The sequence below is a fragment of the Hemiscyllium ocellatum genome, chromosome 12 (assembly GCF_020745735.1).
Source record: "Hemiscyllium ocellatum isolate sHemOce1 chromosome 12, sHemOce1.pat.X.cur, whole genome shotgun sequence".
Taxonomy (NCBI): Eukaryota; Metazoa; Chordata; class Chondrichthyes; order Orectolobiformes; family Hemiscylliidae; genus Hemiscyllium; species Hemiscyllium ocellatum.
This window is the reverse complement of record NC_083412.1, coordinates 11269854-11292171: the sequence shown is the minus strand read 5'-3', so window position 1 is coordinate 11292171 and position 22318 is coordinate 11269854. Positions and strand designations below refer to the sequence as shown.

At 45.3% G+C, this 22318-nt stretch overlaps 1 protein-coding gene across 1 annotated transcript in view; it reads left to right on the top strand.

Moving 5' to 3' along the window:
- The first annotated feature begins 2147 nt into the window (after positions 1-2147).
- The window catches only part of apooa (apolipoprotein O, a), a 77147-nt gene continuing 56976 nt past the window's right edge, over positions 2148-22318 (top strand). Inside the window, exon 1 of the mRNA XM_060832876.1 lies at positions 2148-2232. Within this exon, the coding sequence (XP_060688859.1) occupies positions 2230-2232 (3 nt within the window). The 5' untranslated portion in view covers positions 2148-2229. The remainder of the gene's footprint in view (positions 2233-22318) is intronic.

Here is a 22318-nt window from a genome sequence, read left to right as displayed (position 1 = left end):
ATGTTTTTGGCGACACATGGATGAAACAATCCCACCATCCTGTGGCTGAACCCTTTAACGCCCCTTCCCACTCCCCCAAGGACTTGCGGGTACAACAATCGCAAATGAAACCTGAAGAGTGTGAGGTGAATGCATAATAGGAAGACTAACAAAGCAAGGGAGTACATATGGATGATAGGACCCTGGCAAGTACAGGGGATCCGAGTGACTTGGGTGTGCATGTCCATAGATTCCTGAAGGCAGCAGGTCAGGTAGATAAGTTGGCATCCGGGATACTTACCTTTCATACTTAGGGCATTGAATACCAGAGCAAAGAGATTATGATAGAACTGTACATAACATTATAATTTGGCTAGAGCAGAAATACGGTGTGTCATGCTGGTCCCTGCGCCACAGTGGTTAGCACTGCTGCCTCATAGTGCCAGAGACCCAGGTTCAATTCCCGCCTCAGGCAACTGTCTGGGTGGAGTTTGCACATTCTCCCTGTGTCTGCGTGGGGTTTCCTCTGGGTGCTCCAGTTTCCTCCCACAGTCCAAAAATGTGCAGGTTAGGTGAATTGACCATGCTAAATTGCCCGTAGTGTTAGGTGAAGGGGTAGGTGTGGGGGAATGGGTCTGGGTGGGTTGTGCTTCGGAGGGTTGGTGTGGACTTGTTGGGCCGAAGGGCCTGTTTCCACACTGTAAGTAATCTAATCTAATCAGAAGGTTGTGATTGCAGTGGAGAGGGTGCAGAGGGGATTCACCAGGGTGTTGCATGGCTGGATTGACTGAGTACAGAAGGCCATGAGGGATCTGATTGAGATGTCCAAAGTTCAAAACTGCATAGACAGGTTAGATAGGGAGAAACTTCTCCCCTCAGTCATGGGGTTAATAACCAGGGGAACATGTTTAAGGTAAGGAAGAGGAGGTTTACATAGGAATTGAAGAAACATATTTTTCACCCAGAGGGTGGTGTGTATCTGGAACTCACTACCTGAAAGGGTGGTGGAGGCAGGAACCCTCGAGACATGTAAAAATATTTAGATGAGTGCTTAAAGCACAAAAACATTCAAGGCTCTGGGCCAAATGCTGGAAACTGAGGTTAGAATAGATGGATACTTGATGACCAGTGTGGACATGATGGGCCAAAGGGCCTCTTTATGTGCTGTAAAATTCTATGACATTCCCTTATTCTTGCAAATAATCCACATTTCCTCTCTCCCTGAATCGATCATCCCACAGACTATTTCACATTAGATTACATTCTCTCTATACCCTACTCTGTCTATGCCATACTCCCTTAATCCACCCATCCCCCAATGTCTCTGCTCCTCACTCTCTCAATCCCACATTCTCTTTATATCCGTCTTTCTATCCTCACTCACTCTGCTGCTCTCCGTTTCCCTCCTTCACTCATTCTCTCCTTCATCCACTCCCTCTGCCTCCCTGCCTCATTTGCTCCCTTTACTCATTCCCCTCTCCCTCCCAAACCTCCCGCCCTCCCTCACTACGCGTCTCTCCCTCACACTCCGTCCCTCACTCTCACCCGATCCTTCTCTCTGTGATTCTCGCTCTTTCCTTATTCCTTTCTCCCTTATTCAATTCGTCCCTCACTCTCTCCCTCAGTCACTCTTCCCCTCAATCAATCAGCCTCCCTGACCCCCTCTCTCAGTCTATCACTCTCTCCCTTATTCTCTATCGCTCTCTCCCTCTCACATTTCTTTTAATCATTCACGAGGTGAGGATGCCTCTGGCTTGTCTCTGCCAATGTCTGATTACCCAGAGGACAGTTGAGAGTCTAACATATTGCTGTAGGTTTGAAATCACATACAGACCAAACCAGGTTAGGGCAGCAATTTCCTTCCCTACAGGACATTAATAAATCAGATGGTTTTTTATCTCTAACAATTAAATCACGATCATTATTAGACCCTTAATCCCAGATAGTTACTGAATTTAAATTCCATTGTGTGCCATGGAATGGGACTGGAACCCAGATCCCCAGGTCATTTACTAACGAGAGCAGTGATAATATCACTAGACCATCACCTCCACCCCCCAACTCTCACTGTACCCCAACCCCACACACACTCACCCTCCCCCACTCTCACTGTACCCCCCTCCCTCCGCCAGGGGGCGGTGTTGTGTACATTTTGAGTTTAGCGGTTGCGGTGTTGAGGCCGCGGGCGGACACCGTCCGTCACTCCCACAATTCACCGCGACACAGGTCACAGCGCCCCAGAGCAACAACATGGTGAGTGTATCACAGTGTATCAGTGTATCACAGTGTGTCAGTGTGTCACAGTGTGTCAGTGTATCACAGTGTGTCAGTGTATCACAGTGTGTGTCAGTGTATCACAGTGTGTGTTAGTGTATCACAGTGTGTCAGTGTATCACAGTGTGTCTGTGTATCACAGTGTGTCTGTGTATCACAGTGTGTCTGTGTATCACAGTGTGTCTGTGTATCACAGTGTGTCTGTGTATCACAGTGTGTCAGTGTATCACAGTGTGTCAGTGTATCACAGTGTGTTAGTGTATCACAGTGTGTCAGTGTATCACAGTGTGTCTGTGTATCACAGTGTGTCAGTGTATCACAGTGTGTCAGTGTATCACAGTGTGTGTCTGTGTATCACAGTGTGTCTGTGTATCACAGTGTGTCTGTGTATCACAGTGTGTCTGTGTATCACAGTGTGTCTGTGTATCACAGTGTGTCAGTGTATCACAGTGTGTCAGTGTATCACAGTGTGTTAGTGTATCACAGTGTGTCAGTGTATCACAGTGTGTCTGTGTATCACAGTGTGTCAGTGTATCACAGTGTGTCAGTGTATCACAGTGTGTGTCAGTGTATCACAGTGTGTCAGTGTATCACAGTGTGTCAGTGTATCACAGTGTGTGTCAGTGTATCACAGTGTGTCAGTGTATCACAGTGTGTCAGTGTATCACAGTGTGTCAGTGTATCACAGTGTGTGTCAGTGTATCACAGTGTGTCAGTGTATCACAGTGTGTGTCAGTGTATCACAGTGTGTCAGTGTATCACAGTGTGTGTCAGTGTATCACAGTGTGTCAGTGTATCACAGTGTGTCAGTGTATCACAGTGTGTCTGTGTATCACAGTGTGTCAGTGTATCACAGTGTGTGTCTGTGTATCACACTGTGTGTCAGTGTATCACAGTGTGTGTCTGTGTATCACAGTGTGTCAGTGTATCACAGTGTGTCTGTGTATCACAGTGTGTCAGTGTATCACAGTGTGTGTCTGTGTATCACAGTGTGTCAGTGTATCACAGTGTGTCAGTGTATCACAGTGTGTCAGTGTATCACAGTGTGTCTGTGTATCACAGTGTGTGTCTGTGTATCACAGTGTGTCAGTGTATCACAGTGTGTCTGTGTATCACAGTGTGTGTCTGTGTATCACAGTGTGTCTGTGTATCACAGTGTGTCAGTGTATCACAGTGTGTGTCTGTGTATCACAGTGTGTCAGTGTATCACAGTGTGTCAGTGTATCACAGTGTGTGTCTGTGTATCACAGTGTGTCTGTGTATCACAGTGTGTGTCTGTGTATCACAGTGTGTGTCACAGTGTGTGTCAGTGTATCACAGTGTGTCAGTGTATCACAGTGTGTCAGTGTATCACAGTGTGTGTCTGTGTATCACAGTGTGTGTCTGTGTATCACAGTGTGTCAGTGTATCACAGTGTGTCAGTGTGTCACAGTGTGTCATTGTATCACAGTGTGTCTGTGTATCACAGTGTGTCTGTGTATCACAGTGTGTGTCTGTGTATCACAGTGTGTGTCTGTGTATCACAGTGTGTCAGTGTATCACAGTGTGTCAGTGTATCACAGTGTGTCAGTGTATCACAGTGTGTGTCTGTGTATCACAGTGTGTCAGTGTATCACAGTGTGTCAGTGTATCACAGTGTGTGTCTGTGTATCACAGTGTGTGTCTGTGTATCACAGTGTGTGTCACAGTGTGTGTCAGTGTATCACAGTGTGTCAGTGTATCACAGTGTGTCAGTGTATCACAGTGTGTGTCTGTGTATCACAGTGTGTGTCTGTGTATCACAGTGTGTCAGTGTATCACAGTGTGTCAGTGTGTCACAGTGTGTCATTGTATCACAGTGTGTCAGTGTGTCACAGTGTGTCATTGTATCACAGTGTGTCATTGTATCACAGTGTGTCAGTGTATCACAGTGTGTGTCAGTGTATCACAGTGTGTCAGTGTATCACAGTGTGTCAGTGTATCACAGTGTGTCATTGTATCACAGTGTGTCAGTGTGTCACAGTGTGTCATTGTATCACAGTGTGTCATTGTATCACAGTGTGTCATTGTATCACAGTGTGTCAGTGTATCACAGTGTGTGTCAGTGTATCACAGTGTGTCAGTGTATCACAGTGTGTGTCTGTGTATCACAGTTTGTCAGTGTATCACAGTGTGTGTCTGTGTATCACAGTGTGTCAGTGTATCACAGTGTGTGTCAGTGTATCACAGTGTGTGTCTGTGTATCACAGTGTGTCAGTGTATCACAGTGTGTCAGTGTGTCACAGTGTGTGTCTGTGTATCACAGTTTGTCAGTGTATCACAGTGTGTGTCTGTGTATCACAGTGTGTCAGTGTATCACAGTGTGTCAGTGTATCACAGTGTGTGTCTGTGTATCACAGTTTGTCAGTGTATCACAGTGTGTGTCTGTGTATCACAGTGTGTCAGTGTATCACAGTGTGTGTCAGTGTATCACAGTGTGTGTCAGTGTATCACAGTGTGTCAGTGTATCACAGTGTGTCAGTGTGTCACAGTGTGTCATTGTATCACAGTGTGTCAGTGTATCACAGTGTGTCAGTGTATCACAGTGTGTGTCTGTGTATCACAGTGTGTCTGTGTATCACAGTGTGTCTGTGTATCACAGTGTGTCATTGTATCACAGTGTGTCAGTGTATCACAGTGTGTGTCAGTGTGTCACAGTGTGTCTGTGTATCACAGTGTGTCAGTGTATCACAGTGTGTCAGTGTATCACAGTGTGTGTCAGTGTATCACAGTGTGTCAGTGTGTCACAGTGTGTCTGTGTATCACAGTGTGTCAGTGTATCACAGTGTGTCTGTGTATCACAGTGTGTGTCAGTGTGTCACAGTGTGTCATTGTATCACAGTGTGTCATTGTATCACAGTGTGTGTCAGTGTGTCACAGTGTGTCTGTGTATCACAGTGTGTCTGTGTATCACAGTGTGTCATTGTATCACAGTGTGTCATTGTATCACAGTGTGTCAGTGTATCACAGTGTGTGTCAGTGTATCACAGTGTGTGTCTGTGTATCACAGTGTGTCAGTGTATCACAGTGTGTCAGTGTGTCACAGTGTGTCATTGTATCACAGTGTGTCAGTGTGTCACAGTGTGTCATTGTATCACAGTGTGTCATTGTATCACAGTGTGTGTCAGTATATCACAGTGTGTGTCTGTGTATCACAGTTTGTCAGTGTATCACAGTGTGTGTCTGTGTATCACAGTGTGTCAGTGTATCACAGTGTGTGTCAGTGTATCACAGTGTGTGTCTGTGTATCACAGTGTGTCAGTGTATCACAGTGTGTCAGTGTGTCACAGTGTGTCATTGTATCACAGTGTGTCAGTGTATCACAGTGTGTCAGTGTATCACAGTGTGTGTCTGTGTATCACAGTGTGTCTGTGTATCACAGTGTGTCTGTGTATCACAGTGTGTCTGTGTATCACAGTGTGTCATTGTATCACAGTGTGTCAGTGTATCACAGTGTGTGTCAGTGTGTCACAGTGTGTCAGTGTGTCACAGTGTGTCTGTGTGTCACAGTGTGTCTGTGTATCACAGTGTGTCAGTGTATCACAGTGTGTCAGTGTATCACAGTGTGTCAGTGTATCACAGTGTGTGTCAGTGTATCACAGTGTGTCAGTGTGTCACAGTGTGTCTGTGTATCACAGTGTGTCAGTGTATCACAGTGTGTCTGTGTATCACAGTGTGTGTCAGTGTGTCACAGTGTGTCATTGTATCACAGTGTGTCATTGTATCACAGTGTGTGTCAGTGTGTCACAGTGTGTCTGTGTATCACAGTGTGTCTGTGTATCACAGTGTGTCATTGTATCACAGTGTGTCATTGTATCACAGTGTGTCAGTGTATCACAGTGTGTGTCAGTGTGTCACAGTGTGTCTGTGTATCACAGTGTGTCAGTGTATCACAGTGTGTCAGTGTATCACAGTGTGTGTCAGTGTATCACAGTGTGTCAGTGTGTCACAGTGTGTCTGTGTATCACAGTGTGTGTCTGTGTATCACAGTGTGTGTGTGTATCACAGTGTGTCAGTGTATCACAGTGTGTCTGTGTATCACAGTGTGTGTCTGTGTATCACAGTGTGTCTGTGTATCACAGTGTGTGTCCGTGTATCACAGTGTGTGTCCGTGTATCACAGTGTGTCATTGTATCACAGTGTGTCAGTGTGTCACAGTGTGTCAGTGTGTCACAGTGTGTGTCAGTGTGTCACAGTGTGTGTCAGTGTATCACAGTGTGTCAGTGTGTCACAGTGTGTCTGTGTATCACAGTGTGTCTGTGTATCACAGTGTGTGTCTGTGTATCACAGTGTGTCAGTGTATCACAGTGTGTCAGTGTATCACAGTGTGTCAGTGTGTCACAGTGTGTCTGTGTATCACAGTGTGTCAGTGTATCACAGTGTGTCAGTGTGTCACAGTGTGTGTCAGTGTATCACAGTGTGTGTCAGTGTATCACAGTGTGTCTGTGTATCACAGTGTGTCTGTGTATCACAGTGTGTGTCTGTGTATCACAGTGTGTCTGTGTATCACAGTGTGTCAGTGTATCACAGTGTGTCAGTGTATCACAGTGTGTCAGTGTGTCACAGTGTGTCTGTGTATCACAGTGTGTGTCCGTGTATCACAGTGTGTCAGTGTATCACAGTGTGTCAGTGTATCACAGTGTGTCAGTGTATCACAGTGTGTCTGTGTATCACAGTGTGTCAGTGTATCACAGTGTGTCAGTGTATCACAGTGTGTCAGTGTATCACAGTGTGTCAGTGTGTCACAGTGTGTCAGTGTGTCACAGTGTGTCAGTGTATCACAGTGTGTCAGTGTATCACAGTGTGTCTGTGTGTCACAGTGTGTCTGTGTGTCACAGTGTGTCAGTGTGTCACAGTGTGTCAGTGTATCACAGTGTGTCAGTGTATCACAGTGTGTCTGTGTATCACAGTGTGTCAGTGTGTCTGTGTATCACAGTGTGTCTGTGTATCACAGTGTGTCTGTGTGTCACAGTGTGTCTGTGTATCACAGTGTGTCTGTGTATCACAGTGTGTGTCTGTGTATCACAGTGTGTCAGTGTATCACAGTGTGTCAGTGTATCACAGTGTGTGTCTGTGTATCACAGTGTGTCTGTGTATCACAGTGTGTGTCTGTGTATCACAGTGTGTCAGTGTATCACAGTGTGTCTGTGTATCACAGTGTGTCTGTGTATCACAGTGTGTCTGTGTATCACAGTGTGTCAGTGTGTCACAGTGTGTCAGTGTATCACAGTGTGTGTCAGTGTCTCACAGCGTGTCAGTGTCTCACAGCGTGTCAGTGTATCACAGTGTGTCAGTGTATCACAGTGTGTCAGTGTATCACAGTGTGTGTCAGTGTACCACAGTGTGTCTGTGTATCACAGTGTGTCAGTGTATCACAGTGTGTCAGTGTGTCACAGTGTGTCAGTGTGTCACAGTGTGTCAGTGTATCACAGTGTGTGTCAGTGTATCACAGTGTGTCAGTGTATCACAGTGTGTCAGTGTATCACAGTGTGTGTCAGTGTATCACAGTGTGTGTCTGTGTATCACAGTGTGTGTCTGTGTATCACAGTGTGTGTCTGTGTATCACAGTGTGTCAGTGTATCACAGTGTGTCAGTGTATCACAGTGTGTCAGTGTATCACAGTGTGTCAGTGTATCACAGTGTGTGTCAGTGTATCACAGTGTGTCAGTGTATCACAGTGTGTGTCAGTGTATCACAGTGTGTCAGTGTATCACAGTGTGTGTCAGTGTATCACAGTGTGTGTCAGTGTATCACAGTGTGTCTGTGTATCACAGTGTGTCTGTGTATCACAGTGTGTGTCAGTGTATCACAGTGTGTCATTGTATCACAGTGTGTCTGTGTATCACAGTGTGTCAGTGTATCACAGTGTGTGTCAGTGTGTCACAGTGTGTGTCAGTGTGTCACAGTGTGTCAGTGTATCACAGTGTGTCTGTGTATCACAGTGTGTCTGTGTATCACAGTGTGTGTCTGTGTATCACAGTGTGTCTGTGTGTCACAGTGTGTCAGTGTATCACAGTGTGTCAGTGTATCACAGTGTGTCAGTGTATCACAGTGTGTGTCTGTGTGTCACAGTGTGTCAGTGTATCACAGTGTGTGTCAGTGTATCACAGTGTGTCAGTGTATCACAGTGTGTGTCTGTGTGTCACAGTGTGTCAGTGTATCACAGCGTGTCTGTGTGTCACAGTGTGTCTGTGTATCACAGTGTGTCTGTGTATCACAGTGTGTCAGTGTATCACAGTGTGTCTGTGTATCACAGTGTGTGTCTGTGTATCACAGTGTGTCAGTGTATCACAGTGTGTCTGTGTATCACAGTGTGTCAGTGTATCACAGTGTGTCAGTGTATCACAGTGTGTCTGTGTATCACAGTGTGTCTGTGTATCACAGTGTGTGTCTGTGTATCACAGTGTGTGTCAGTGTATCACAGTGTGTCAGTGTATCACAGTGTGTCAGTGTATCACAGTGTGTGTCAGTGTATCACAGTGTGTCAGTGTATCACAGTGTGTGTCAGTGTGTCACAGTGTGTCTGTGTATCACAGTGTGTCTGTGTATCACAGTGTGTCAGTGTGTCACAGTGTGTGTCTGTGTATCACAGTGTGTCTGTGTATCACAGTGTGTGTCAGTGTATCACAGTGTGTCAGTGTGTCACAGTGTGTGTTAGTGTATCACAGTGTGTCTGTGTATCACAGTGTGTGTCAGTGTATCACAGTGTGTCAGTGTATCACAGTGTGTGTCTGTGTATCACAGTGTGTCTGTGTATCACAGTGTGTGTCAGTGTATCACAGTGTGTCTGTGTATCACAGTGTGTCAGTGTATCACAGTGTGTCAGTGTATCACAGTGTGTCTGTGTATCACAGTGTGTGTCTGTGTATCACAGTGTGTGTCTGTGTATCACAGTGTGTGTCAGTGTATCACAGTGTGTCAGTGTATCACAGTGTGTGTCAGTGTGTCACAGTGTGTCTGTGTATCACAGTGTGTCTGTGTATCACAGTGTGTCAGTGTGTCACAGTGTGTGTCTGTGTATCACAGTGTGTCTGTGTATCACAGTGTGTGTCAGTGTATCACAGTGTGTCAGTGTGTCACAGTGTGTGTTAGTGTATCACAGTGTGTCTGTGTATCACAGTGTGTGTCTGTGTATCACAGTGTGTGTCAGTGTATCACAGTGTGTGTCTGTGTATCACAGTGTGTCTGTGTGTCACAGTGTGTCAGTGTATCACAGTGTGTCAGTGTATCACAGTGTGTCTGTGTATCACAGTGTGTGTCTGTGTGTCACAGTGTGTCAGTGTATCACAGTGTGTGTCAGTGTATCACAGTGTGTCAGTGTATCACAGTGTGTGTCTGTGTGTCACAGTGTGTCAGTGTATCACAGCGTGTCTGTGTGTCACAGTGTGTCTGTGTATCACAGTGTGTCTGTGTATCACAGTGTGTCAGTGTATCACAGTGTGTCTGTGTATCACAGTGTGTGTCTGTGTATCACAGTGTGTCAGTGTATCACAGTGTGTCTGTGTATCACAGTGTGTCTGTGTATCACAGTGTGTCAGTGTATCACAGTGTGTCTGTGTATCACAGTGTGTCTGTGTATCACAGTGTGTGTCAGTGTATCACAGTGTGTGTCAGTGTATCACAGTGTGTCAGTGTATCACAGTGTGTCAGTGTATCACAGTGTGTGTCAGTGTATCACAGTGTGTCAGTGTATCACAGTGTGTCAGTGTATCACAGTGTGTGTCAGTGTGTCACAGTGTGTCTGTGTATCACAGTGTGTCTGTGTATCACAGTGTGTCAGTGTGTCACAGTGTGTGTCTGTGTATCACAGTGTGTCTGTGTATCACAGTGTGTGTCAGTGTATCACAGTGTGTCAGTGTGTCACAGTGTGTGTTAGTGTATCACAGTGTGTCTGTGTATCACAGTGTGTGTCAGTGTATCACAGTGTGTCAGTGTATCACAGTGTGTGTCTGTGTATCACAGTGTGTCTGTGTATCACAGTGTGTGTCAGTGTATCACAGTGTGTCTGTGTATCACAGTGTGTCAGTGTATCACAGTGTGTCAGTGTATCACAGTGTGTCTGTGTATCACAGTGTGTCTGTGTATCACAGTGTGTGTCTGTGTATCACAGTGTGTGTCTGTGTATCACAGTGTGTGTCAGTGTATCACAGTGTGTCAGTGTATCACAGTGTGTGTCAGTGTGTCACAGTGTGTCTGTGTATCACAGTGTGTCTGTGTATCACAGTGTGTCAGTGTGTCACAGTGTGTGTCTGTGTATCACAGTGTGTCTGTGTATCACAGTGTGTGTCAGTGTATCACAGTGTGTCAGTGTGTCACAGTGTGTGTTAGTGTATCACAGTGTGTCTGTGTATCACAGTGTGTGTCTGTGTATCACAGTGTGTGTCAGTGTATCACAGTGTGTCAGTGTATCACAGTGTGTGTTAGTGTATCACAGTGTGTCTGTGTATCACAGTGTGTGTCTGTGTATCACAGTGTGTCAGTGTATCTAAGTGTGTGTCTGTGTATCACAGTGTGTCTGTGTATCACAGTGTGTGTCAGTGTATCACAGTGTGTCAGTGTATCACAGTGTGTCTGTGTATCACAGTGTGTCTGTGTATCACAGTGTGTGTCAGTGTATCACAGTGTGTGTCAGTGTATCACAGTGTGTCAGTGTATCACAGTGTGTGTCAGTGTGTCACAGTGTGTCTGTGTATCACAGTGTGTCTGTGTATCACAGTGTGTGTCTGTGTATCACAGTGTGTGTTAGTGTATCACAGTGTGTCTGTGTATCACAGTGTGTCTGTGTATCACAGTGTGTGTCAGTGTATCACAGTGTGTCTGTGTATCACAGTGTGTCTGTGTATCACAGTGTGTGTCAGTGTGTCACAGTGTGTCTGTGTATCATAGTGTGTCTGTGTATCACAGTGTGTCAGTGTGTCACAGTGTGTGTTAGTGTATCACAGTGTGTCTGTGTATCACAGTGTGTGTCTGTGTATCACAGTGTGTGTCAGTGTATCACAGTGTGTCTGTGTATCACAGTGTGTGTCTGTGTATCACAGTGTGTGTCTGTGTATCACAGTGTGTCAGTGTATCACAGTGTGTGTCAGTGTATCACAGTGTGTGTCAGTGTGTCTGTGTATCACAGTGTGTCTGTGTATCACAGTGTGTGTCAGTGTATCACAGTGTGTGTCAGTGTATCACAGTGTGTCAGTGTATCACAGTGTGTGTCAGTGTGTCACAGTGTGTCTGTGTATCACAGTGTGTCTGTGTATCACAGTGTGTGTCTGTGTATCACAGTGTGTGTCTGTGTATCACAGTGTGTCAGTGTATCACAGTGTGTCAGTGTATCACAGTGTGTGTCAGTGTGTCACAGTGTGTCTGTGTATCACAGTGTGTCTGTGTATCACAGTGTGTGTCTGTGTATCACAGTGTGTGTTAGTGTATCACAGTGTGTCTGTGTATCACAGTGTGTCAGTGTATCACAGTGTGTGTCAGTGTATCACAGTGTGTCAGTGTATCACAGTGTGTGTCAGTGTGTCACAGTGTGTCTGTGTATCACAGTGTGTCTGTGTATCACATTGTGTGTCTGTGTATCACAGTGTGTGTCAGTGTATCACAGTGTGTCAGTGTATCACAGTGTGTGTTAGTGTATCACAGTGTGTCTGTGTATCACAGTGTGTGTCAGTGTATCACAGTGTGTGTCAGTGTGTCTGTGTATCACAGTGTGTCTGTGTATCACAGTGTGTGTCTGTGTATCACAGTGTGTGTTAGTGTATCACAGTGTGTCTGTGTATCACAGTGTGTCTGTGTATCACATGTGTCTGTGTATCACAGTGTGTGTTAGTGTATCACAGTGTGTCTGTGTATCACAGTGTGTGTCTGTGTATCACAGTGTGTCAGTGTATCTCAGTGTGTCAGTGTATCACAGTGTGTGTCAGTGTATCACAGTGTGTCAGTGTATCACAGTGTGTCAGTGTATCACAGTGTGTGTCTGTGTATCACAGTGTGTGTCAGTGTATCACAGTGTGTCAGTGTGTCACAGTGTGTGTTAGTGTATCACAGTGTGTCTGTGTATCACAGTGTGTGTCTGTGTATCACAGTGTGTGTCAGTGTATCACAGTGTGTCAGTGTATCACAGTGTGTGTTAGTGTATCACAGTGTGTCTGTGTATCACAGTGTGTGTCAGTGTATCACAGTGTGTGTCAGTGTGTCTGTGTATCACAGTGTGTCTGTGTATCACAGTGTGTGTCAGTGTATCACAGTGTGTCTGTGTATCACAGTGTGTCAGTGTATCACAGTGTGTGTCAGTGTATCACAGTGTGTCAGTGTATCACAGTGTGTCAGTGTATCACAGTGTGTGTCAGTGTATCACAGTGTGTCAGTGTATCACAGTGTGTCAGTGTATCACAGTGTGTCAGTGTATCACAGTGTGTGTCAATGTATCACAGTGTGTCAGTGTATCACAGTGTGTGTCAGTGTATCACAGTGTGTCAGTGTATCACAGTGTGTCAGTGTATCACAGTGTGTGTCAGTGTATCACAGTGTGTCAGTGTATCACAGTGTTTCAGTGTATCACAGTGTGTCTGTGTATCACAGTGTGTGTCAGTGTATCACAGTGTTTCAGTGTGTCACAGTGTGTCTGTGTATCACAGTGTGTGTCTGTGTATCACAGTGTGTGTCAGTGTATCACAGTGTGTCACAGTGTGTCTGTGTATCACAGTGTGTCAGTGTATCACAGTGTGTCTGTGTATCACAGTGTGTCAGTGTATCACAGTGTGTGTCAGTGTATCACAGTGTGTCTGTGTATCACAGTGTGTCAGTGTATCACAGTGTGTGTCAGTGTATCACAGTGTGTCAGTGTATCACAGTGTGTCAGTGTATCACAGTGTGTGTCAGTGTATCACAGTGTGTCAGTGTATCACAGTGTGTCAGTGTATCACAGTGTGTCAGTGTATCACAGTGTGTGTCAATGTATCACAGTGTGTCAGTGTATCACAGTGTGTGTCAGTGTATCACAGTGTGTCAGTGTATCACAGTGTGTCAGTGTATCACAGTGTGTGTCAGTGTATCACAGTGTGTCAGTGTATCACAGTGTTTCAGTGTATCACAGTGTGTCTGTGTATCACAGTGTGTGTCAGTGTATCACAGTGTTTCAGTGTGTCACAGTGTGTCTGTGTATCACAGTGTGTGTCTGTGTATCACAGTGTGTGTCAGTGTATCACAGTGTGTCACAGTGTGTCTGTGTATCACAGTGTGTGTCTGTGTATCACAGTGTGTGTCAGTGTATCACAGTGTGTCTGTGTATCACAGTGTGTCAGTGTATCACAGTGTGTGTCAGTGTATCACAGTGTGTCAGTGTATCACAGTGTGTCAGTGTATCACAGTGTGTGTCAGTGTATCACAGTGTGTCACAGTGTGTCTGTGTATCACAGTGTGTGTCAGTGTATCACAGTGTGTGTCAGTGTATCACAGTGTGTGTCAATGTATCAGTGTGTCAGTGTATCACAGTGTGTCAGTGTATCACAGTGTGTCAGTGTATCACAGTGTGTCAGTGTATCACAGTGTGTGTCAGTGTATCACAGTGTGTGTCAGTGTATCACAGTGTTTCAGTGTATCACAGTGTGTCAGTGTATCACAGTGTTTCAGTGTATCACAGTGTGTGTCTGTGTATGACAGTGTGTCTGTGTATCACAGTGTGTGTCAGTGTATCACAGTGTGTCACAGTGTGTCTGTGTATCACAGTGTGTGTCAGTGTATCACAGTGTGTGTCAATGTATCAGTGTGTCAGTGTATCACAGTGTGTGTCAGTGTATCACAGTGTGTCAGTGTATCACAGTGTGTCAGTGTATCACAGTGTGTGTCAGTGTATCACAGTGTGTGTCAGTGTATCACAGTGTGTGTCAGTGTATCACAGTGTTTCAGTGTATCACAGTGTGTCAGTGTATCACAGTGTTTCAGTGTATCACAGTGTGTGTCTGTGTATGACAGTGTGTCTGTGTATCACAGTGTGTCAGTGTATCACAGTGTGTCTGTGTATCACAGTGTGTGTCAGTGTATCACAGTGTTTCAGTGTGTCACAGTGTGTCTGTGTATCACAGTGTGTGTCTGTGTATCACAGTGTGTGTCAGTGTATCACAGTGTGTCACAGTGTGTCTGTGTATCACAGTGTGTGTCAGTGTATCACAGTGTGTCAGTGTATCACAGTGTGTCAGTGTATCACAGTGTGTGTCAGTGTATCACAGTGTGTCAGTGTGTCACAGTGTGTCTGTGTATCACAGTGTGTGTCAGTGTATCACAGTGTGTCAGTGTATCACAGTGTGTGTCTGTGTATCACAGTGTGTGTCTGTGTATCACAGTGTGTGTCAGTGTGTCACAGTGTGTGTCTGTGTATCACAGTGTGTGTCAGTGTATCACAGTGTGTCAGTGTATCACAGTGTGTGTCTGTGTATCACAGTGTGTCAGTGTATCACAGTGTGTGTCAGTGTATCACAGTGTGTCAGTGTATCACAGTGTGTGTCTGTGTATCAGTGTGTCAGTGTATCACAGTGTGTGTCTGTGTATGACAGTGTGTCAGTGTATCACAGTGTGTCAGTGTATCACAGTGTGTCAGTGTATCACAGTGTGTGTCAGTGTATCACAGTGTTTCAGTGTGTCACAGTGTGTCTGTGTATCACAGTGTGTGTCTGTGTATCACAGTGTGTGTCAGTGTATCACAGTGTGTGTCAGTGTATCACAGTGTGTCAGTGTATCACAGTGTGTGTCAGTGTATCACAGTGTGTGTCAGTGTATCACAGTGTGTCTGTGTATCACAGTGTGTGTCAGTGTATCACAGTGTTTCAGTGTGTCACAGTGTGTCTGTGTATCACAGTGTGTGTCAGTGTATCACAGTGTGTCAGTGTATCACAGTGTGTGTCAGTGTATCACAGTGTGTCAGTGTGTCACAGTGTGTCTGTGTATCACAGTGTGTGTCAGTGTATCACAGTGTGTCAGTGTGTCACAGTGTGTCAGTGTGTCACAGTGTGTCAGTGTATCACAGTGTGTCAGTGTATCACAGTGTGTGTCTGTGTATCACAGTGTGTCAGTGTATCACAGTGTGTCTGTGTATCACAGTGTGTGTCAGTGTATCACAGTGTGTCAGTGTATCACAGTGTGTCTGTGTATCACAGTGTGTGTCTGTGTATCACAGTGTGTGTCTGTGTATCACAGTGTGTCTGTGTATCACAGTGTGTCAGTGTATCACAGTGTGTGTCAGTGTATCACAGTGTGTCAGTGTGTCACAGTGTGTCAGTGTGTCACAGTGTGTGTCAGTGTGTCACAGTGTGTGTCTGTGTATCACAGTGTGTGTCAGTGTATCACAGTGTGTCTGTGTATCACAGTGTGTCAGTGTATCACAGTGTGTGTCAGTGTATCACAGTGTGTCTGTGTATCACAGTGTGTCTGTGTATCACAGTGTGTCTGTGTATCACAGTGTGTGTCTGTGTATCACAGTGTGTCAGTGTATCACAGTGTGTCTGTGTATCACAGTGTGTGTCTGTGTATCACAGTGTGTGTCAGTGTATCACAGTGTGTCAGTGTATCACAGTGTGTCTGTGTATCACAGTGTGTCTGTGTATCACAGTGTGTCAGTGTATCACAGTGTGTGTCAGTGTATCACAGTGTGTCAGTGTATCACAGTGTGTGTCAGTGTGTCACAGTGTGTCTGTGTATCACAGTGTGTCTGTGTATCACAGTGTGTCTGTGTATCACAGTGTGTCAGTGTGTCACAGTGTGTGTCTGTGTATCACAGTGTGTCTGTGTATCACAATGTGTGTCAGTGTATCACAGTGTGTCAGTGTGTCACAGTGTGTGTTAGTGTATCACAGTGTGTCTGTGTATCACAGTGTGTGTCAGTGTATCACAGTGTGTCAGTGTATCACAGTGTGTGTTAGTGTATCACAGTGTGTCTGTGTATCACAGTGTGTGTCTGTGTATCACAGTGTGTCAGTGTATCACAGTGTGTGTCAGTGTATCACAGTGTGTCAGTGTATCACAGTGTGTGTCAGTGTGTCACAGTGTGTCTGTGTATCACAGTGTGTCTGTGTATCACAGTGTGTGTCTGTGTATCACAGTGTGTGTTAGTGTATCACAGTGTGTCTGTGTATCACAGTGTGTCAGTGTATCACAGTGTGTGTCAGTGTATCACAGTGTGTCTGTGTATCACAGTGTGTCTGTGTATCACAGTGTGTGTTAGTGTATCACAGTGTGTCTGTGTATCACAGTGTGTGTCAGTGTATCACAGTGTGTCAGTGTATCACAGTGTGTGTCAGTGTATCACAGTGTGTCAGTATATCACAGTGTGTCAGTGTATCACAGTGTGTCTGTGTATCACAGTGTGTCAGTGTATCACAGTGTGTGTCAGTGTATCACAGTGTGTCAGTATATCACAGTGTGTCAGTGTATCACAGTGTGTCAGTGTATCACAGTGTGTCTGTGTATCACAGTGTGTCAGTGTATCACAGTGTGTGTCAGTGTATCACAGTGTGTCAGTATATCACAGTGTGTCAGTGTATCACAGTGTGTCTGTGTATCACAGTGTGTCTGTGTATCACAGTGTGTGTCAGTGTATCACAGTGTGTGTCTGTGTATCACAGTGTGTCAGTGTATCACAGTGTGTCAGTGTATCACAGTGTGTCAGTGTATCACAGTGTGTGTCAGTGTATCACAGTGTGTGTCAGTGTATCACAGTGTGTCAGTGTATCACAGTGTGTGTCAGTGTATCACAGTGTGTCAGTGTATCACAGTGTGTGTCAGTGTATCACAGTGTGTCAGTGTGTCACAGTGTGTCTGTGTATCACAGTGTGTGTCAGTGTATCACAGTGTGTCAGTGTATCACAGTGTGTGTCTGTGTATCACAGTGTGTCAGTGTATCACAGTGTGTGTCTGTGTATCACAGTGTGTCAGTGTATCACAGTGTGTCAGTGTATCACAGTGTGTCAGTGTATCACAGTGTGTGTCAGTGTATCACAGTGTGTGTCAGTGTATCACAGTGTGTCAGTGTATCACAGTGTGTCAGTGTATCACAGTGTGTGTCAGTGTATCACAGTGTGTGTCAGTGTATCACAGTGTGTGTCTGTGTATCACAGTGTGTCAGTGTATCACAGTGTGTGTCAGTGTACCACAGTGTGTCTGTGTATCACAGTGTGTCAGTGTATCACAGTGTGTCAGTGTATCACAGTGTGTCTGTGTGTCACAGTGTGTCAGTGTGTCACAGTGTGTCAGTGTATCACAGTGTGTGTCAGTGTATCACAGTGTGTCAGTGTATCACAGTGTGTCAGTGTATCACAGTGTGTGTCTGTGTATCACAGTGTGTCAGTGTATCACAGTGTGTGTCTGTGTATCACAGTGTGTCAGTGTATCACAGTGTGTCAGTGTATCACAGTGTGTCAGTGTATCACAGTGTGTCAGTGTATCACAGTGTGTGTCAGTGTATCACAGTGTGTGTCAGTGTATCACAGTGTGTCAGTGTATCACAGTGTGTCAGTGTATCACAGTGTGTGTCAGTGTATCACAGTGTGTGTCAGTGTATCACAGTGTGTGTCTGTGTATCACAGTGTGTCAGTGTATCACAGTGTGTGTCAGTGTGCCACAGTGTGTCTGTGTATCACAGTGTGTCAGTGTATCACAGTGTGTCAGTGTATCACAGTGTGTCTGTGTGTCACAGTGTGTCAGTGTGTCACAGTGTGTCAGTGTATCACAGTGTGTGTCAGTGTATCACAGTGTGTCAGTGTATCACAGTGTGTCTGTGTATCACAGTGTGTGTCAGTGTACCACAGTGTGTCAGTGTATCACAGTGTGTCTGTGTATCACAGTGTGTGTCTGTGTATCACAGTGTGTCTGTGTATCACAGTGTGTGTCAGTGTATCACAGTGTGTCAGTGTATCACAGTGTGTCAGTGTATCACAGTGTGTGTCTGTGTATCACAGTGTGTCAGTGTATCACAGTGTGTCAGTGTATCACAGTGTGTCAGTGTATCACAGTGTGTGTCAGTGTATCACAGTGTGTGTCAGTGTATCACAGTGTGTCAGTGTATCACAGTGTGTGTCAGTGTATCACAGTGTGTCAGTGTATCACAGTGTGTGTCAGTGTATCACAGTGTGTCAGTGTGTCACAGTGTGTCTGTGTATCACAGTGTGTGTCAGTGTATCACAGTGTGTCAGTGTATCACAGTGTGTGTCAGTGTATCACAGTGTGTCAGTGTATCACAGTGTGTGTCTGTGTATCACAGTGTGTCAGTGTATCACAGTGTGTCAGTGTATCACAGTGTGTCAGTGTATCACAGTGTGTCAGTGTATCACAGTGTGTGTCAGTGTATCACAGTGTGTGTCAGTGTATCACAGTGTGTCAGTGTATCACAGTGTGTCAGTGTATCACAGTGTGTGTCAGTGTATCACAGTGTGTGTCAGTGTATCACAGTGTGTGTCTGTGTATCACAGTGTGTCAGTGTATCACAGTGTGTGTCAGTGTACCACAGTGTGTCTGTGTATCACAGTGTGTCAGTGTATCACAGTGTGTCAGTGTATCACAGTGTGTCTGTGTGTCACAGTGTGTCAGTGTGTCACAGTGTGTCAGTGTATCACAGTGTGTGTCAGTGTATCACAGTGTGTCAGTGTATCACAGTGTGTCAGTGTATCACAGTGTGTGTCAGTGTATCACAGTGTGTCTGTGTATCACAGTGTGTCTGTGTATCACAGTGTGTCAGTGTATCACAGTGTGTGTCTGTGTATCACAGTGTGTGTCTGTGTATCACTGTGTGTCTGTGTATCACAGTGTGTGTCAGTGTACCACAGTGTGTCAGTGTATCACAGTGTGTCTGTGTATCACAGTGTGTGTCTGTGTATCACAGTGTGTCTGTGTATCACAGTGTGTGTCAGTGTATCACAGTGTGTCAGTGTATCACAGTGTGTCAGTGTATCACAGTGTGTGTCTGTGTATCACAGTGTGTCAGTGTATCACAGTGTGTCAGTGTATCACAGTGTGTGTCTGTGTATCACAGTGTGTCTGTGTATCACAGTGTGTGTCAGTGTGTCACAGTGTGTCAGTGTATCACAGTGTGTGTCAGTGTATCACAGTGTGTGTCAGTGTATCACAGTGTGTCAGTGTATCACAGTGTGTCAGTGTATCACAGTGTGTGTCAGTGTATCACAGTGTGTCAGTGTATCACAGTGTGTCAGTGTATCACAGTGTGTGTCAGTGTATCACAGTGTGTCAGTGTATCACAGTGTGTGTCTGTGTATCACAGTGTGTCTGTGTATCACAGTGTGTCAGTGTATCACAGTGTGTGTCAGTGTACCACAGTGTGTCAGTGTATCACAGTGTGTCTGTGTATCACAGTGTGTGTCAGTGTGTCACAGTGTGTCTGTGTATCACAGTGTGTGTCTGTGTATCACAGTGTGTCAGTGTATCACAGTGTGTCAGTGTATCACAGTGTGTGTCAGTGTATCACAGTGTGTCAGTGTATCACAGTGTGTGTCTGTGTATCACAGTGTGTCTGTGTATCACAGTGTGTCAGTGTATCACAGTGTGTGTCAGTGTACCACAGTGTGTCAGTGTATCACAGTGTGTCTGTGTATCACAGTGTGTGTCTGTGTATCACAGTGTGTCTGTGTATCACAGTGTGTCAGTGTATCACAGTGTGTCAGTGTATCACAGTGTGTCAGTGTATCACAGTGTGTCAGTGTATCACAGTGTGTGTCAGTGTATCACAGTGTGTGTCAGTGTATCACAGTGTGTCAGTGTATCACAGTGTGTGTCTGTGTATCACAGTGTGTCTGTGTATCACAGTGTGTCAGTGTATCACAGTGTGTGTCAGTGTACCACAGTGTGTCAGTGTATCACAGTGTGTCTGTGTATCACAGTGTGTGTCTGTGTATCACAGTGTGTCTGTGTATCACAGTGTGTCTGTGTATCACAGTGTGTGTCTGTGTATCACAGTGTGTCAGTGTGTCACAGTGTGTCAGTGTATCACAGTGTGTCAGTGTATCACAGTGTGTGTCAGTGTATCACAGTGTGTCAGTGTATCACAGTGTGTGTCTGTGTATCACAGTGTGTGTCAGTGTGTCACAGTGTGTCAGTGTATCACAGTGTGTCAGTGTATCACAGTGTGTGTCAGTGTATCACAGTGTGTCAGTGTATCACAGTGTGTGTCAGTGTATCACAGTGTGTGTCTGTGTATCACAGTGTGTCTGTGTATCACAGTGTGTCTGTGTATCACAGTGTGTCATTGTATCACAGTGTGTCTGTGTATCACAGTGTGTCAGTGTATCACAGTGTGTGTCAGTGTGTCACAGTGTGTGTCAGTGTGTCACAGTGTGTCAGTGTATCACAGTGTGTCTGTGTATCACAGTGTGTCTGTGTATCACAGTGTGTGTCTGTGTATCACAGTGTGTCTGTGTATCACAGTGTGTCAGTGTATCACAGTGTGTCAGTGTATCACAGTGTGTCTGTGTATCACAGTGTGTGTCTGTGTGTCACAGTGTGTCAGTGTATCACAGTGTGTGTCAGTGTATCACAGTGTGTCAGTGTATCACAGTGTGTGTCTGTGTGTCACAGTGTGTCAGTGTATCACAGTGTGTGTCAGTGTATCACAGTGTGTCAGTGTATCACAGTGTGTGTCTGTGTGTCACAGTGTGTCAGTGTATCACAGTGTGTCTGTGTGTCACAGTGTGTCTGTGTATCACAGTGTGTCTGTGTATCACAGTGTGTCTGTGTATCACAGTGTGTCAGTGTATCACAGTGTGTCTGTGTATCACAGTGTGTCTGTGTATCACAGTGTGTGTCTGTGTATCACAGTGTGTCAGTGTATCACAGTGTGTCTGTGTATCACAGTGTGTCAGTGTATCACAGTGTGTCTGTGTATCACAGTGTGTCAGTGTATCACAGTGTGTCTGTGTATCACAGTGTGTCTGTGTATCACAGTGTGTCTGTGTATCACAGTGTGTGTCTGTGTATCACAGTGTGTGTCAGTGTATCACAGTGTGTCAGTGTATCACAGTGTGTCAGTGTATCACAGTGTGTGTCTGTGGGTCACAGTGTGTCTGTGTATCACAGTGTGTCAGTGTGTCACAGTGTGTATCTGTGTATCACAGTGTGTCTGTGTATCACAGTGTGTCTGTGTATCACAGTGTGTGTCAGTGTATCACAGTGTGTCAGTGTGTCACAGTGTGTGTTAGTGTATCACAGTGTGTCTGTGTATCACAGTGTGTGTCAGTGTATCACAGTGTGTCAGTGTATCACAGTGTGTGTTAGTGTATCACAGTGTGTCTGTGTATCACAGTGTGTGTCTGTGTATCACAGTGTGTCAGTGTATCACAGTGTGTGTCAGTGTATCACAGTGTGTGTCAGTGTATCACAGTGTGTCAGTGTATCACAGTGTGTCTGTGTATCACAGTGTGTCTGTGTATCACAGTGTGTGTCAGTGTATCACAGTGTGTGTCAGTGTATCACAGTGTGTCAGTGTATCACAGTGTGTGTCAGTGTGTCACAGTGTGTCTGTGTATCACAGTGTGTCTGTGTATCACAGTGTGTGTCTGTGTATCACAGTGTGTGTTAGTGTATCACAGTGTGTCTGTGTATCACAGTGTGTCTGTGTATCACAGTGTGTGTCAGTGTATCACAGTGTGTCTGTGTATCACAGTGTGTCTGTGTATCACAGTGTGTGTTAGTGTATCACAGTGTGTCAGTGTATCACAGTGTGTCAGTGTATCACAGTGTGTCAGTGTATCACAGTGTGTCAGTGTATCACAGTGTGTGTCAGTGTATCACAGTGTGTGTCAGTGTGTCACAGTGTGTCTGTGTATCACAGTGTGTCTGTGTATCACAGTGTGTGTCAGTGTATCACAGTGTGTCTGTGTATCACAGTGTGTGTCTGTGTATCACAGTGTGTGTCAGTGTATCACAGTGTGTCAGTGTATCACAGTGTGTCAGTGTATCACAGTGTGTGTTAGTGTATCACAGTGTGTGTCAGTGTGTCTGTGTATCACAGTGTGTCTGTGTATCACAGTGTGTGTCAGTGTATCACAGTGTGTGTCAG